The sequence below is a fragment of the Rhinopithecus roxellana genome, chromosome 15 (genome assembly GCF_007565055.1).
Source record: "Rhinopithecus roxellana isolate Shanxi Qingling chromosome 15, ASM756505v1, whole genome shotgun sequence".
NCBI lineage: Eukaryota > Metazoa > Chordata > Mammalia > Primates > Cercopithecidae > Rhinopithecus > Rhinopithecus roxellana.
Window position 1 is genome coordinate 86394351 of NC_044563.1, and position 14114 is coordinate 86408464.

The following is a 14114-nucleotide window of genomic DNA, read 5'->3' on the forward strand; positions in this document are numbered from 1 at the left end:
CATAGAGGAAAGCCTTAAGGGTACAAACATTACCCAGGCATGAACAATAGGGAATCAGCTTTGCAGGAAGTTCTTTTTTAGATGAAAAAGGGGGAAACAGGAGAAGGGAGGAGTCAGTGAGTCCAAAAGACAGAGCCAAGCAGAAGAACTCAGTATAACACATTGATTCATTCAACAGACATTTATAGATGCCTATTTTGTCTCATGTTCTTTACAGGATGGTGGGAAAAGTGAATTAGATGTGTTTATGCTCTTAAGTAGTTCACGATTTAGTAATGAGTGCTGAACAATATAATTATACCATTGTTGTAATGAAGAATGTATAATGTAAAACTAGACTGCAAAAGGAAACAAATAAAACAATCCTGTTTATAACAGCATCAAAAAGAATAAAATCTTAAGAATAAATTTAACCAAGGAGGTGAAAAATCTACACACACACACACACACACACACACACACACACACACACACACACAAAAGATCTATACACTGAAAACTATGAGGCGCCAATGAAAGAAACTGAAAAAGAACAAATAGCTGGAAATACATTCCATGTTTATGGATTGGAAGAATTAATAATATTAAAATGTCCATGTTACCCAAAGTGATCTACACATTCAATTCAATCCCTATGAAAATTCCATGGCATTTTTCATAGATGTAGAAAAAAATCCTAAAATTAGTATAGAACCATGAAAGACTCCAAATAGAATAAATAATCTTGATAAAGAACAAAGCTGGAGGTATCACCTTTGCTGATTTCAAACTACATTACAAAGTTACGGCAATCAAAACATTATGTACCATACTGTTTTGCATGTACATCCTAAACATAGACACACAGACCAATAAAACAGGATCGAGAACTCAGAAATAAATCCATGCATATATGGTCATATGATCAACTGATTTTTTTTTTAAATAGGGTCTCACGGTATTGCCCAGATTGGAGTGCAGAGGCACAATCTTGGCTCACTGCAGCCCTGACTTCCCGGCCTCAAGTGATCTTTCCATCTCAGCCTCCTGAGGAGCTGGGACTACAAGCATACACCACCACATTCAGCTAATTTTCTGGATTTTTTTGTAGAGATGAGGTCTCTGGATGTTGCCTAGCCTGGTTTCAAACTCTTGTGCTCAAGTGATCCTCCTGCCCCTGCCTCTCGAGGTGCTGGGATCATAGGTGTGAGCCACTATGCCCAGCTGGTCCACTAATCTTTGATGAGGCACCAAGAATACACAATGGGGAACAAAAAGTCCCTTCAATAAATAGTGTTGGGAAAACTGGATAGACATATGCAAAATGACAAAATTGGACCCTTGTATTATGCCATATAAAAATGAATTTGGAATGGGTTCAAGACTTAAATGTAAGACGTGAAACTGTAAAACTCTTAGAAGAAAACATAGGGGAACAGCTCCTTGACATTGGCCTTGGCAATGATTTTTCAGATATGACACGAAAAACATAGGCAAACAAAATGAAAATAAACAAGCTTGACTACATCAACTAAAAGGCTCTGTACATCAAAGGAAACAATCAACAAAATGAAAAGGCAACCTACCGAATGGGAGGAAATATTTGCAAACCATATCTGATAAGGGGCTGATATCCAAAATATATAAGGAACTCATACAACTCAATAGCAAGAAAACACAAAAAATCTGATTTGAAAATGAGCAAAGGATCTGAATAGATATTTTCTAAAGAAGCAATACATGAAAAAGTGTTCAGCACCACTAATCATCAGAGAAATGTAAATCAAAACCATAATGAGATATCATCCCACACTTGTTAGCATGGCTATCAAAAAAAAAAAAAGATAGGAGATGACAAGTGTTGGTGAGGATGTGGAGAAAGGGGAACACTTGTATACTCTTGGTAGGAATGTAAATTGGTACAGCCACTATGGGAAACAGTAGTATGAAGGTTCTTCAAAAAATTAAAAATAGAACTACCCTATGATCCAGCAATCCCACTTCTGGGAAACAAAATTAGGATCCTGAAGAGAGATATCTGCATTCCCATGTTCACTGCAGCCTTATTTACAATAGCCAAGATACAGAAAAAAATCTAACTGTCTGTCAACACATAAATAGATAAAGAGAATGTGGTATATTTATATACAATGGAATTGTATTTAGCCATAAAAAAGGAAATCCTGAGCAAGATGGCCAAATAGGAACAGCTCCAGTCTCCAACTCCCAGTGCAAGCGACACAGAAGACCGGTGATTTCTGCATTTTCAACTGAGACTCCACCTCTGGGGACAGCACACAGCTGAAGACCAACAGGGGAAGCAGCGGGGGCCTGTGCAGACGCGAACGACTCTGTCTGACAGCTTTGGGGAGAGCCGTGGATCTCCCAACGCGAAGGTTGAGATCTGAGAACGGACAGACTGCCTGCTCAGGTGGGTCCCTGACCCCTGAGTAGCCTAGCTGGGAGACATCCCCCACTAGGGGCAGTCTGACACCCCACACCTCACAGGGTGGAGTACACCCCTGAGAGGAAGCTTCCAAAGGAAGAATCAGACAGGTACACTCGCTGTTCAGCAATATTCTATCTTCTGCAACCTCTGCTGCTGATACCCAGGCAAACAGGGTCGGGAGTGGACCTCAAGCAATCTCCAACAGACCTATAGCTGAGGGTCCTGACTGTCAGAAGGAAAACTATCAAACAGGAAGGAGACCTATACCAAAACCCCATCAGTACGTCACCATCATCAAAGACCAGAGACAGATAATACCACAAAGATGGGGAAAAAGCAGGGCAGAAAAGCTGGAAATTCAAAAAATAAGAGCACATCTCCCCCTGCAAAGGAGCGCAGCCCATCGCCAGCAACGGATCAAAGCTGGTCAGAGAATGACTTTGACGAGATGAGAGAAGAAGGCTTCAGTCCATCAAACTTCTCAGAGCTAAAGGAGGAATTACGTACCCAGCGCAAAGAAACTAAAAATCTTGAAAAAAGAGTGGAAGAATTGACAGCTAGACTAATTAATGCAGAGAAGGTCATAAACGAAATGACAGAGATGAAAACCATGACACGAGAAATACGTGACAAATGCACAAGCTTCAGTAACCGACTCGATCAACTGGAAGAAAGAGTATCAGCGATTGAGGATCAAATGAATGAAATGAAGCGAGAAGAGAAACCAAAAGAAAAAAGAAGAAAAAGAAATGAACAAAGCCTGCAAGAAGTATGGGATTATGTAAAAAGACCAAATCTACGTCTGATTGGGGTGCCTGAAAGTGAGGGGGAAAATGGAACCAAGTTGGAAAACACTCTTCAGGATATCATCCAGGAGAACTTCCCCAACCTAGTAGGGCAGGCCAACATTCAAATTCAGGAAATACAGAGAACACCACAAAGATACTCCTCGAGAAGAGCAACTCCAAGACACATAATTGCCAGATTCACCAAAGTTGAAATGAAGGAAAAAATCTTAAGGGCAGCCAGAGAGAAAGGTCAGGTTACCCACAAAGGGAAGCCCATCAGACTAACAGCAGATCTCTCAGCAGAAACTCTACAAGCCAGAAGAGAGTGGGGGCCAATATTCAACGTTCTTAAAGAAAATAATTTTAAACCCAGAATTTCATATCCAGCCAAACTAAGTTTCATAAGTGAAGGAGAAATAAAATCCTTTACAGATAAGCAAATGCTTAGAGGTTTTGTGACCACCAGGCCTGCCTTACAAGAGACCCTGAAGGAAGCCCTAAACATGGAAAGGAACAACCGGTACCAGCCATTGCAAAAACATGCCAAAATGTAAAGACCATCGAGGCTAGGAAGAAACTGCATCAACTAACGAGCAAAATAACCAGTTAATATCATAATGGCAGGATCAAGTTCACACATAACAATATTAACCTTAAATGTAAATGGACTAAATGCTCCAATTAAAAGACACAGACTGGCAAACTGGATAAAGAGTCAAGACCCATCAGTCTGCTATATTCAGGAGACCCATCTCACATGCAGAGACATACATAGGCTCAAAATAAAGGGATGGAGGAAGATCTACCAAGCAAATGGAGAACAAAAAAAAGCAGGGGTTGCAATCCTAGTCTCTGATAAAACAGACTTTAAACCATCAAAGTTCAAAAGAGACAAAGAAGGCCATTACATAATGGTAAAGGGATCAATTCAACAGGAAGAGCTAACTCTCCTAAATATATATGCACCCAATACAGGAGCACCCAAATTCATAAAGCAAGTCCTTAGAGACTTACAAAGAGACTTAGACTCCCATACAATACTAATGGGAGACTTCAACACTCCACTGTCAACATTAGACAGATCAACGAGACAGAAAGTTAACAAGGATATCCAGGAATTGAACTCATCTCTGCACCAAGCGGACCTAATAGACATCTATAGAACTCTCCACCCCAAATCAACAGAATATACATTCTTCTCAGCACCACATCGCACTTATTCCAAAATTGACCACATAATTGGAAGTAAAGCACTCCTCAGCAAATGTAAAAGAGCAGAAATAATAACAAACTGTCTCTCAGACGACAGTGCAATCAAACTAGAACTCAGGACTAAGAAACTCAATCAAAACCACTCCACTACATGGAAACTGAACAACCTGCTCCTGAATGACTACTGGGTACATAACAAAATGAAAGCCGAAATAAAGATGTTCTTTGAAACCAATGAGAACAAAGATACAACATACCAGAATGTCTGGGACACATTTAAAGCAGTGTGTAGAGGGAAATTTATAGCACTAAATGCCCACAAGAGAAAGCTGGAAAGATCTAAAATTGACACTCTAACATCACAATTAAAAGAACTAGAGAGGCAAGAGCAAACACATTCAAAAGCTAGCAGAAGGCAAGAAATAACGAAGATCAGAGCAGAACTGAAGGAAATAGAGACACAAAAAACCCTACAAAAAATCAATGAATCCAGGAGTTGGTTTTTTGAAAAGATCGGCAAAATTGACAGACCGCTAGCAAGACTAATAAAGAAGAAAAGAGAGAGGATTCAAATAGATGCAATAAAAAATGATAAAGGGGATATCACCACCGACCCCACAGAAATACAAACAACCATCAGAGAATACTATAAACGCCTCTACGCAAATCAACTAGAAAATCTAGAAGAAATGGATAATTTCCTGGACACATACACTCTCCCAAGACTAAATCAGGAAGAAGTTGAATCCCTGAATAGACCAATAGCAGGCTCTGAAATTGAGGCAACAATTAATAGCCTACCCACCAAAAAAAGTCCAGGACCAGATGGATTCACAGCTGAATTCTACCAGAGGTACAAGGAGGAGCTGGTACCATTCCTTCTGAAACTATTCCAATCAATAGAAAAAGAGGGAATCCTCCCTAACTCATTTTATGAGGCCAACATCATCCTGATACCAAAGCCTGGCAGAGACACAACAAAAAAAGAGAATTTTAGACCAATATCCCTGATGAACATCGATGCAAAAATTCTCAATAAAATACTGGCAAACCGGATCCAGCAGCACATCAAAAAGCTTATCCATCATGATAAAGTGGGCTTCATCCCTGGGATGCAAGGCTGGTTCAACATTCGCAAATCAATAAACGTAATCCAGCATATAAACAGAACCAAAGACAAGAACCACATGATTATCTCAATAGATGCAGAAAAGGCTTTTGACAAAATTCAACAGCCCTTCATGCTAAAAACGCTCAATAAATTCAGTATTGATGGAACGTACCTCAAAATAATAAGAGCTATTTATGACAAACCCACAGCTAATATCATACTGAATGGGCAAAAACTGGAAAAATTCCCTTTGAAAACTGGCACAAGACAGGGATGCCCTCTCTCACCACTCCTATTCAACATAGTGTTGGAAGTTCTGGCTAGGGCAATCAGGCAAGAGAAAGAAATCAAAGGTATCCAGTTAGGAAAAGAAGAAGTCAAATTGTCCCTGTTTGCAGATGACATGATTGTATATTTAGAAAACCCCATCGTCTCAGCCCAAAATCTCCTTAAGCTGATAAGCAACTTCAGCAAAGTCTCAGGATACAAAATTAATGTGCAAAAATCACAAGCATTCTTATACACCAGTAACAGACAAGCAGAGAGCCAAATCAGGAATGAACTTCCATTCACAATTGATTCAAAGAGAATCAAATACCTAGGAATCCAACTTACAAGGGATGTAAAGGACCTCTTCAAGGAGAACTACAAACCACTGCTCAGTGAAATCAAAGAGGACACAAACAAATGGAAAAACATACCATGCTCATGGATAGGAAGAATCAATATCGTGAAAATGGCCATACTGCCCAAGGTTATTTATAGATTCAATGCCATCCCCATCAAGCTACCAATGAGTTTCTTCGCAGAATTGGAAAAAACTGCTTTAAAGTTCATATGGAACCAAAAAAGAGCCCGCATTGCCAAGACAATCCTAAGTCAAAAGGACAAAGCTGGAGGCATCACGCTACCTGACTTCAAACTATACTACAAGGCTACAGTAACCAAAACAGCATGGTACTGGTACCAAAACAGAGATATAGACCAATGGAACAGAACAGAGTCCTCAGAAATAATACCACACATCTACAGCCATCTGATCTTTGACAAACCTGAGAGAAACAAGAAATGGGGAAAGGATTCCCTATTCAATAAATGGTGCTGGGAAAATTGGCTAGCCATAAGTAGAAAGCTGAAACTGGATCCTTTCCTTACTCCTTATACGAAAATTAATTCAAGATGGATTAGAGACTTAAATGTTAGACCTAATCCCATAAAAACCCTAGAAGAAAATCTAGGTGGTACCATTCAGGACATAGGCATGGGCAAGGACTTCATGTCTAAAACACCAAAAGCAACGGCAGCAAAAGCCAAAATTGACAAATGGGATCTAATTAAACTAAAGAGCTTCTGCACAGCAAAAGAAACTACCATCAGAGTGAACAGGCAACCTACAGAATGGGAGAAATTTTTGCAACCTACTCATCTGACAAAGGGCTAATATCCAGAATCTACAAAGAACTCAAACAAATATACAAGAAAAAAACAAACAACCCCATCAAAAAGTGGGCAAAGGATATGAACAGACATTTCTCAAAAGAAGACATTCATACAGCCAACAGACACATGAAAAAATGCTCATCATCACTCACCATCAGAGAAATGCAAATCAAAACCACAATGAGATACCATCTCACACCTGTTAGAATGGCAATCATTAAGAAGTCAGGAAACAACAGGTGTTGGAGAGGATGTGGAGAAATAGGAACACTTTTACACTGTTGGTGGGATTGTAAACTAGTTCAACCATTATGGAAAACAGTATGGCAATTCCTCAAGGATCTAGAACTAAATGTACCATATGACCCAGCCATCCCACTACTGGGTATATACCCAAAGGATTATAAATTATTCTACTACAAAGACACATGCACACGTATGTTTATTGCAGCACTATTCACAATAGCAAAGACTTGGAATCAACCCAAATGTCCATCTGTGACAGACTGGATTAAGAAAATGTGGCACATATACACCATGGAATACTATGCAGCCATAAAAAAGGATGAGTTTGCGTCCTTTGTAGGGACATGGATGCAGCTGGAAACCATCATTCTTAGCAAACTATCACAAGAACAGAAAACCAAACACCGCATGTTCTCACTCATAGGTGGGAACTGAACAATGAGATCACTTGGACTCGGGAAGGGGAAACATCACACACTGGGGCCTATCATGGGGAGGGGGGAGGAGGGAGGGATTGCATTGGGGAGTTATACATGATATAAATGATGAATTGATGGGTGCTGACGAGTTGATGGGTGCAGCACACCAACATGGCATAAGTATACATATGTAACAAACCTGCACGTTATGCACATGTACCCTAGAACTTAAAGTATAAAAAAAAAAGTAAAAAAAAAAAAAAAAGGAAATCCTGCCATTCATGACAACATGGATAAACCAGGAGAACATTATGCTAAGTGAATAAGTTAGACACAGAAAGAAAATTATGTATGATCTCATTCATATTTGAAATTTAAAAACATTGAACTCATAGAAACAGAGTAGAACAGTCGTTGCCAGGGTCTGAGGTATGAGGGAAATAGAGATGTTGATCAAAGGTCCAAACTTTCAGTTATAAGATGAACAAGTTCTGGAGAAATAATGTACAGCATAGGTGGTGATGGATGTGCTAACTAAAAAAAAAAGAAAAAAAGAAAGAAATTGGATCACTGGAATAGTGCTGAGCTTTGCCTGGGTAATTCTGTCAACACTTTACAAAAAAACGCAATCTTTCAGCTTTTGGCTAGTCTTGGAAAATTTATAGGTGTTTTCTGTCTATGGGTTGGTTAGAAATATTCCAAAAAATTAGAATATAAAATGTCTGGGAAATGAATTAGAAATATGCTCACATTCCTGACAATCATTATTAGCATTTAAGTTCCGGAAGAGGCAGGAGACCATTTATTTTGCTTGGTATACTCAGTAGTGTAGCTTAACCCTGTCTCTGCATGTGGTACCATGTTTATTGTTTGTAAAGCTCAGCCAGAGAGTTGAATATGGCATGGATGTAGCTTACTCCTCCTTATTTAATGAACATATATTGGGCACCTATTTTGTATCAGGCCTTATGGTAGAGTTATCAAGAATGAGTCCAGTCTCTGGCTTCAGCAGTTTGGCTGAATGAAGGGATCAGTTAAGTAGACAAGCAACTAGTTAGGAGTATGCCCACAGGATTATAAATAACAGTACACAAGAGAGGCCTGAGCCCATTTGGAGGATGATGTGGAGTTTGGGGCCTCAAAAAAGTGACTTCTGAGCAAATATTTGAATGACAAGTAGGAGTGGACTTGAAAGAGGGCAAACATGATAGTAGAGGGAACATCATATACCAAGTAGTAATACAGTCAGGGAATAACAAGCAGTTTCTCACGAAGGGTAGCTGCAAATAGTGGTAGGAGAGGAGGCTGAGAAGTGGCTGGGACCAGGTCATAGATAACCTTTGTGTCATTAAATGTCTGGATTTTTATCCAGCAAAGGCAATGATTAGTCACTGGAATACTGGCTATGAAAAGTGTTTTTCAAAGAGTAGATTGTAATCCATTAGTGGGTTGTAAAATCAATTTAGTGAATTGGGGCCAGCATATAAAAGGTGAACAAGTAGAAAATATGAGTGTAGATCATATTTGTAAAGGTAAATAACCTTTTATGAATATTTTGTTTCAATTATTTATGTTTATGAATAATCCGTTCTGATGTAAAATGTTTTTTGACCTGTAGGTCACAGTCACAATTTTTGAGAAGCACTTGTTTAAAGGTTCAATGGTACACAAACTATCAGATTACTTTTAGTAGCAATTAACAGAAAATTCAGACCCAAATGGGAATAATCACTAAAAAAGATTATTATTCCAACGTAACTAGGACTCCAGTTTGGGAGTTCTTGGTGCTGTAGTTTTAGTTGTTCTAATCTGCCACTCTCAGTGTTATCTTCTGCCTAAATCCAGTTCCCCACTGGCACTTAGAATAACATGTCAATTTATTCATCTAGGCAGAATAGAGCCTAGATTCTCACTGCTTTAACTTAGTTTAGGCCTGTCCACTACAACCCATTCAGGAAAAAATCCACTGTAGGAAACTCTAATGCAATGTGGCAAATTCAGTGTGTTATGGAAACACAGAGCACCTCAGTTGACAAAGTCATGAATTTAGGTGTGGGGATGGTCGGGGAGCCACCTAGGTGATGCCAAAAGTTTGTGTGTAAGTTAAGTAGGTAAAAGAGAGAAGGCTCTCTGTGCGGTGGGGACTGCTTTAACAAAAGGTTGTGGACAGGGTAGCTGTGCACAGGGAAACATCCAAAATAGGAACTTTTATGCTTATAGAGCATAGCAAAGGAAGGCAAAGGAAGTAGCTGGAGTGATGAGTAGATACCTGAACTAGAAGGGGAGTCATAAGGAATCTGGGCTCTTTCCCATAGGAAATAAGCAACTGGCGACCATCACCAGGGAATTAAGATGATCAGATTCCCATCACTACAGCCAAAGTGTAGAGGGAGGTAAGTTAGGAGGTTGTTGCAGTAATCCAGGATAGAGGTATCTTGGATTTTGTATTAGGGAGCAAGCTGATTGCAGATTTGAGGAACATTGTGGAAATAAAAACATTACTTGTTAATTTCAGTGTAAATTAGTGTAAGGAAATAATCTCTGACTTTTCTAGTCATCTCCCCAAGATAACAGGCTTGCAGTGTTTTAACTGTAAAGCCTAAACTTGTTACCTTTTGAGAAAGGAGTGATCATTACTTTGTCAACCTTACTGTAAAGAACTGGAGCCCAGGATGGTGGGAACCTTTGAGAGTGGTGCTCTTGGATTTGGAATGTATTTAAGAGATGCCTAGATGGACTTGGGGGCAGCAGTCCACTAGTTGAAGAAAAGTTATTTATAAGCCTGATTAGCAAAATTCTTTTTTTTTTTTTTGAGATGGAGTCTCACTGTGTTGCCCAGGCTGGAGTCAATGGTGCAATCTTGGCTCATTGCAAGCTCCGCTTCCCAGGTTAATGCCATTCTCCTGCCTCAGCCTCCCCAGTAGCTGGGACTCTAGGTGCCGCCACCATGCCCGGCTAATTTTTTTGTATTTTTAGTAGAGACCAGGTTTCACCATGTCAGCCAGGATGGTCTTGATCTCCTGACCTTATGATCCGCCCGCCTTGGCCTCCCGAAATGCTGGGATTACAGGTGTGAGCCACCAGGCCCGGCAGTAAAATTCTTGATGCTGTTACTTTCCTTGTGTTACCCCTGAGCCTTTAGCAAATGTTTTAGGATTCATCTACTTTTATTTGGACCAAAATATTAAAGGGGAAGCAGTGTCCCTTGAGGCCGCTGTGGTAGTGGCAGTGGCCTGTTATTGTGAGCTCATTGATGGTACAGGTTGTTTCTTATCTCTAGTCTCTATATTAGACAAACAGTGGATATTGTATCCCTTCTGCCTAAATTGATGCTGGGAACCAGCAGATGCTCAAAAAGCATGTAGGGAACTATTGGAAGTCCCAAAGGAAGATATATTTCTGGGGTCTAAGAGGAAAAGCTACAGGAGCTGAGCCACAATCCATCTATTCAAAATAAAGATGTGGTTTTAAGGAAAGTGGTTTCTCTAGAAGTTAGGTATGACTCCTAGATACCTAGCTAGGGTGGATGTTCATGCTAGGACAGAAGAGGGGTATATTTTTTAGCAGAAGCAGAGCTGTAGCTTTATTTCATAAGCGTTTTGAGTGTCTACTATATTTCATTTAAAATGCAAGAGCTTTCTGGCTAGTGTGAAGAACAAACCCGAGAAAAAGAGATAAAGAGCTCTGTTAGGAGTAGACGAGTATCAGACTAAGGCAGCCGCAGCTAGATTAGCACCAGAATAGTTCGTTCTGTCACTGAAGCCATGTCTGCTACACCAGTGATCCCTTTACCCTTACTCTTACTTATTGTCTCAGACAGTGGATGGGTTCAGTGGGCCAAATACACTCAGAAGATAGAGCCTAAGATAAAATCTCTTCTACCTACTCTACTGGAGATATGGCAATTATCAGGCACTGCTATCAAGTGTTTGGACCAAGAGTGATGGCTCCTTTCCAAGTCTTTTTCCATAACTACCACCCTACTAAAGCCTCTGAACCCAAGGGAACGGCAGCCTGGCTGTGCCAAGAAAGGGGCTCCCAGCTTCTCACATTCTGAAGCCAGATTTCCCTTTTCTGGGTTCCCAGAGAGGCCAGATTTGACAACAATAAAAATTTCCAGGAAATTCCCAGGAGGTTTAATATCCTAATCCTTCTCTGGCATAGACCCTCTTTCTTACCCCTTCCCCCCACCAAGAGGAAGGAGCTTATCCTGGAGCCCAACATCCTCTGCTGAATGTCTCCACCCCTTTGGCCAAACTGGTAGAACATCTGAGTTCTTGGGTCCTCTCCTCCCAGGCCCATTTAGGGGGCTGAAGGGAACACATGAAGGTAATGTGTGATCCTGCCTCAAAACAGAGGAATGATTGCAGTATCCCCTGAAGGTTCATAGGATACTAGATTGTTTAAGGAAGTTTCACTTGCAGATTGTCACTTCCCTACCCGTCAGGAAGTAATCTTCTCTAAGAAATCCCAAGCACTCAGTCTCTAGGAGACCAGATGTCAAAACAGAACCACCTCTGGCAACATTTGGAATTATAGGATGCATTCCCATGTAAACTGGCATTAAGAAAAACAAAACTGCACTAACCAAAATAACCCAAATTTAAGGACCAGAAGCATAAGCCAGGAATTTACTATCCCAGGTAGACCGAGCATTTGGATAATTCTCATTCTCCAGAAATCCCACAGGAAGGAAAAAAGAAATGAATTTATATATATTCATATAAAGACTTTTATCTATTGTGCAAAGAGAGGGTCATCTGGCTCCCAGAAGGTTCTCAATCCCATTAAGACTGTCCATTTTACATCTCTAGCTCCAGTTCTTCTCAGAGAGTAAAAGCGCTCCAAAGGCCTGTGATCATGGGCACTGATTAAGGGCTGCAGACTCTTCAGATGCAGTTAAATCCTTGGTTGCTTGCTTCCTGGCTTTGGCTGAGGTCCTGCTGCAAACCCTGCAGCAGCTGGTTTAGGAGTGTAAGGTGGCTGTCTCTGCGAGGCAGAGGCAGGGGTGGGAGGCAGTTCCCTTTATACTCGATCACTGCCATCTTGGCCCGATCCAAACTCCGATTTGGGATCTGCAGCATTCTTGTGTAGCCCCCATTTTGATCTTTGTATCGAGGGGCCAGAACTTGAAACAGCTTTGGGATCAAGTCTTTCTCCTAGAGGGAGAATTATCCAAGAGACAGCAGAGTCAGGCAAAACTGCAGAGGCATTTAACTTTAGGCCACTCCCAAAGATAAGGTCCATCTACACATAGAAAGACCTCCCCCGCCCCTCACCAATCTGGTAGAGCCAATGTTACACAACGGGGTCGTTTATAGGCAGTTGTGCAGAGGTATATTCACATCGACTTCAACTAACTTAAGACACAGTTTCTAATTTAGTTAACAACATTGGCCCATAAGTGAGTACCCAAGCTTAATTCTGCACAGTTCTCCTTCCTCCAACCCCCACCCCTAAGAGCAAAGGGTGGGATTCTGAAGGCAGATAGGACGCACTCACTGTGAGCCAGAAGTCAGCCATGCGCATGGCTCGTTCGTTGGTGTCTCCCAGCTTCCCATAGTCGATGAGCTGTGAGGACATAACATCACGGATCCAACCGAGCAAGAAAACAAGGTGCCAATCTAATTTCTCTAATGCTGGACCGCAATCCATTCTTTCCACTAGCAAAGCATCTCCAATCTACGCCATCCCTAACTCCGCAGCCCTAACCAGTCTTCCGTTAGAGGCGATGGAGGGGCAGGTTCAGCTCAGGGTCCTAGGGGACTCAGACTTGGGGAATGGTTTACCAGGTTGGTCCCAATCCCTTTCCACTTGCAGCCGGCCCCGCCGCCTCAGACCAGACCCGCAGAGTGGACAAGAGGGCCCCGTTCCTTACCTTCTCCGCGTAGCCCCTCACCTCGTCCAGACGCGCCCATGGAGCCTCGATGCGTTCGTGCCGCACCAACCCTGTGAGCAAGTTCCGCAACAGATGGATGCGGGACTCGGGACCGAGGCCCACACGGCGAAATACGCGGCCATGGGAGATGGCTGCAGCGACCGACAGCCGCATGTTTCCAGCTTCTGCCCGCCCCTTGGAGGCCGCAACTGGAAACCGGAAGGTAGACCGGGTGGAGGCAATTTCAGGGGACGCATGCGCCTTAGCTCTGAGCGTGGCGAACGTGTTTGCGCATGCGCATCAGAGCCTGCCTCGTTGGCAATCTCGGGAAGGGCGGAGAAATGGTGTTGAGCTTTTCCAGAGGCGGCGAGCTGGGCGGGCTTCAGGCATCCAGAGCGCTCTGTGGCGGCCGGAGAAGCAGGCGCCCCCTAGTGTGGGATAAGCGGGCCATTGGGTTTTTTTTTTTGGCTGCGTCAGCCAGTGGCTTTTAGGGCGATGGAACACTCCGCCGCAGAGCCTCCTGGGAAAGAGAGCGTCTGAGGAGAAAGGCACCCGGAGGGTTCGGAGTCCTGCGGGCTGACGGCCCTACGCG

General features: G+C 42.0%; 1 protein-coding gene across 1 annotated transcript; it reads right to left on the reverse strand.

Moving 5' to 3' along the window:
* Positions 1 to 12246: 12246 nt before the first annotated feature.
* Positions 12247 to 13794, reverse strand: MRPL17 (mitochondrial ribosomal protein L17). The gene is made up of 3 exons (XM_010383557.2): positions 13523 to 13794; positions 13147 to 13215; positions 12247 to 12803 (listed from the first exon to the last, which is right to left on the reverse strand). The coding sequence occupies exons 1-3, from the start codon at positions 13694 to 13696 to the stop codon at positions 12534 to 12536; spliced, it is 513 nt and encodes a 170-aa protein (XP_010381859.1). The 5' UTR covers positions 13697 to 13794; the 3' UTR covers positions 12247 to 12533.
* Between the last annotated feature and the right edge of the window lie 320 nt (positions 13795 to 14114).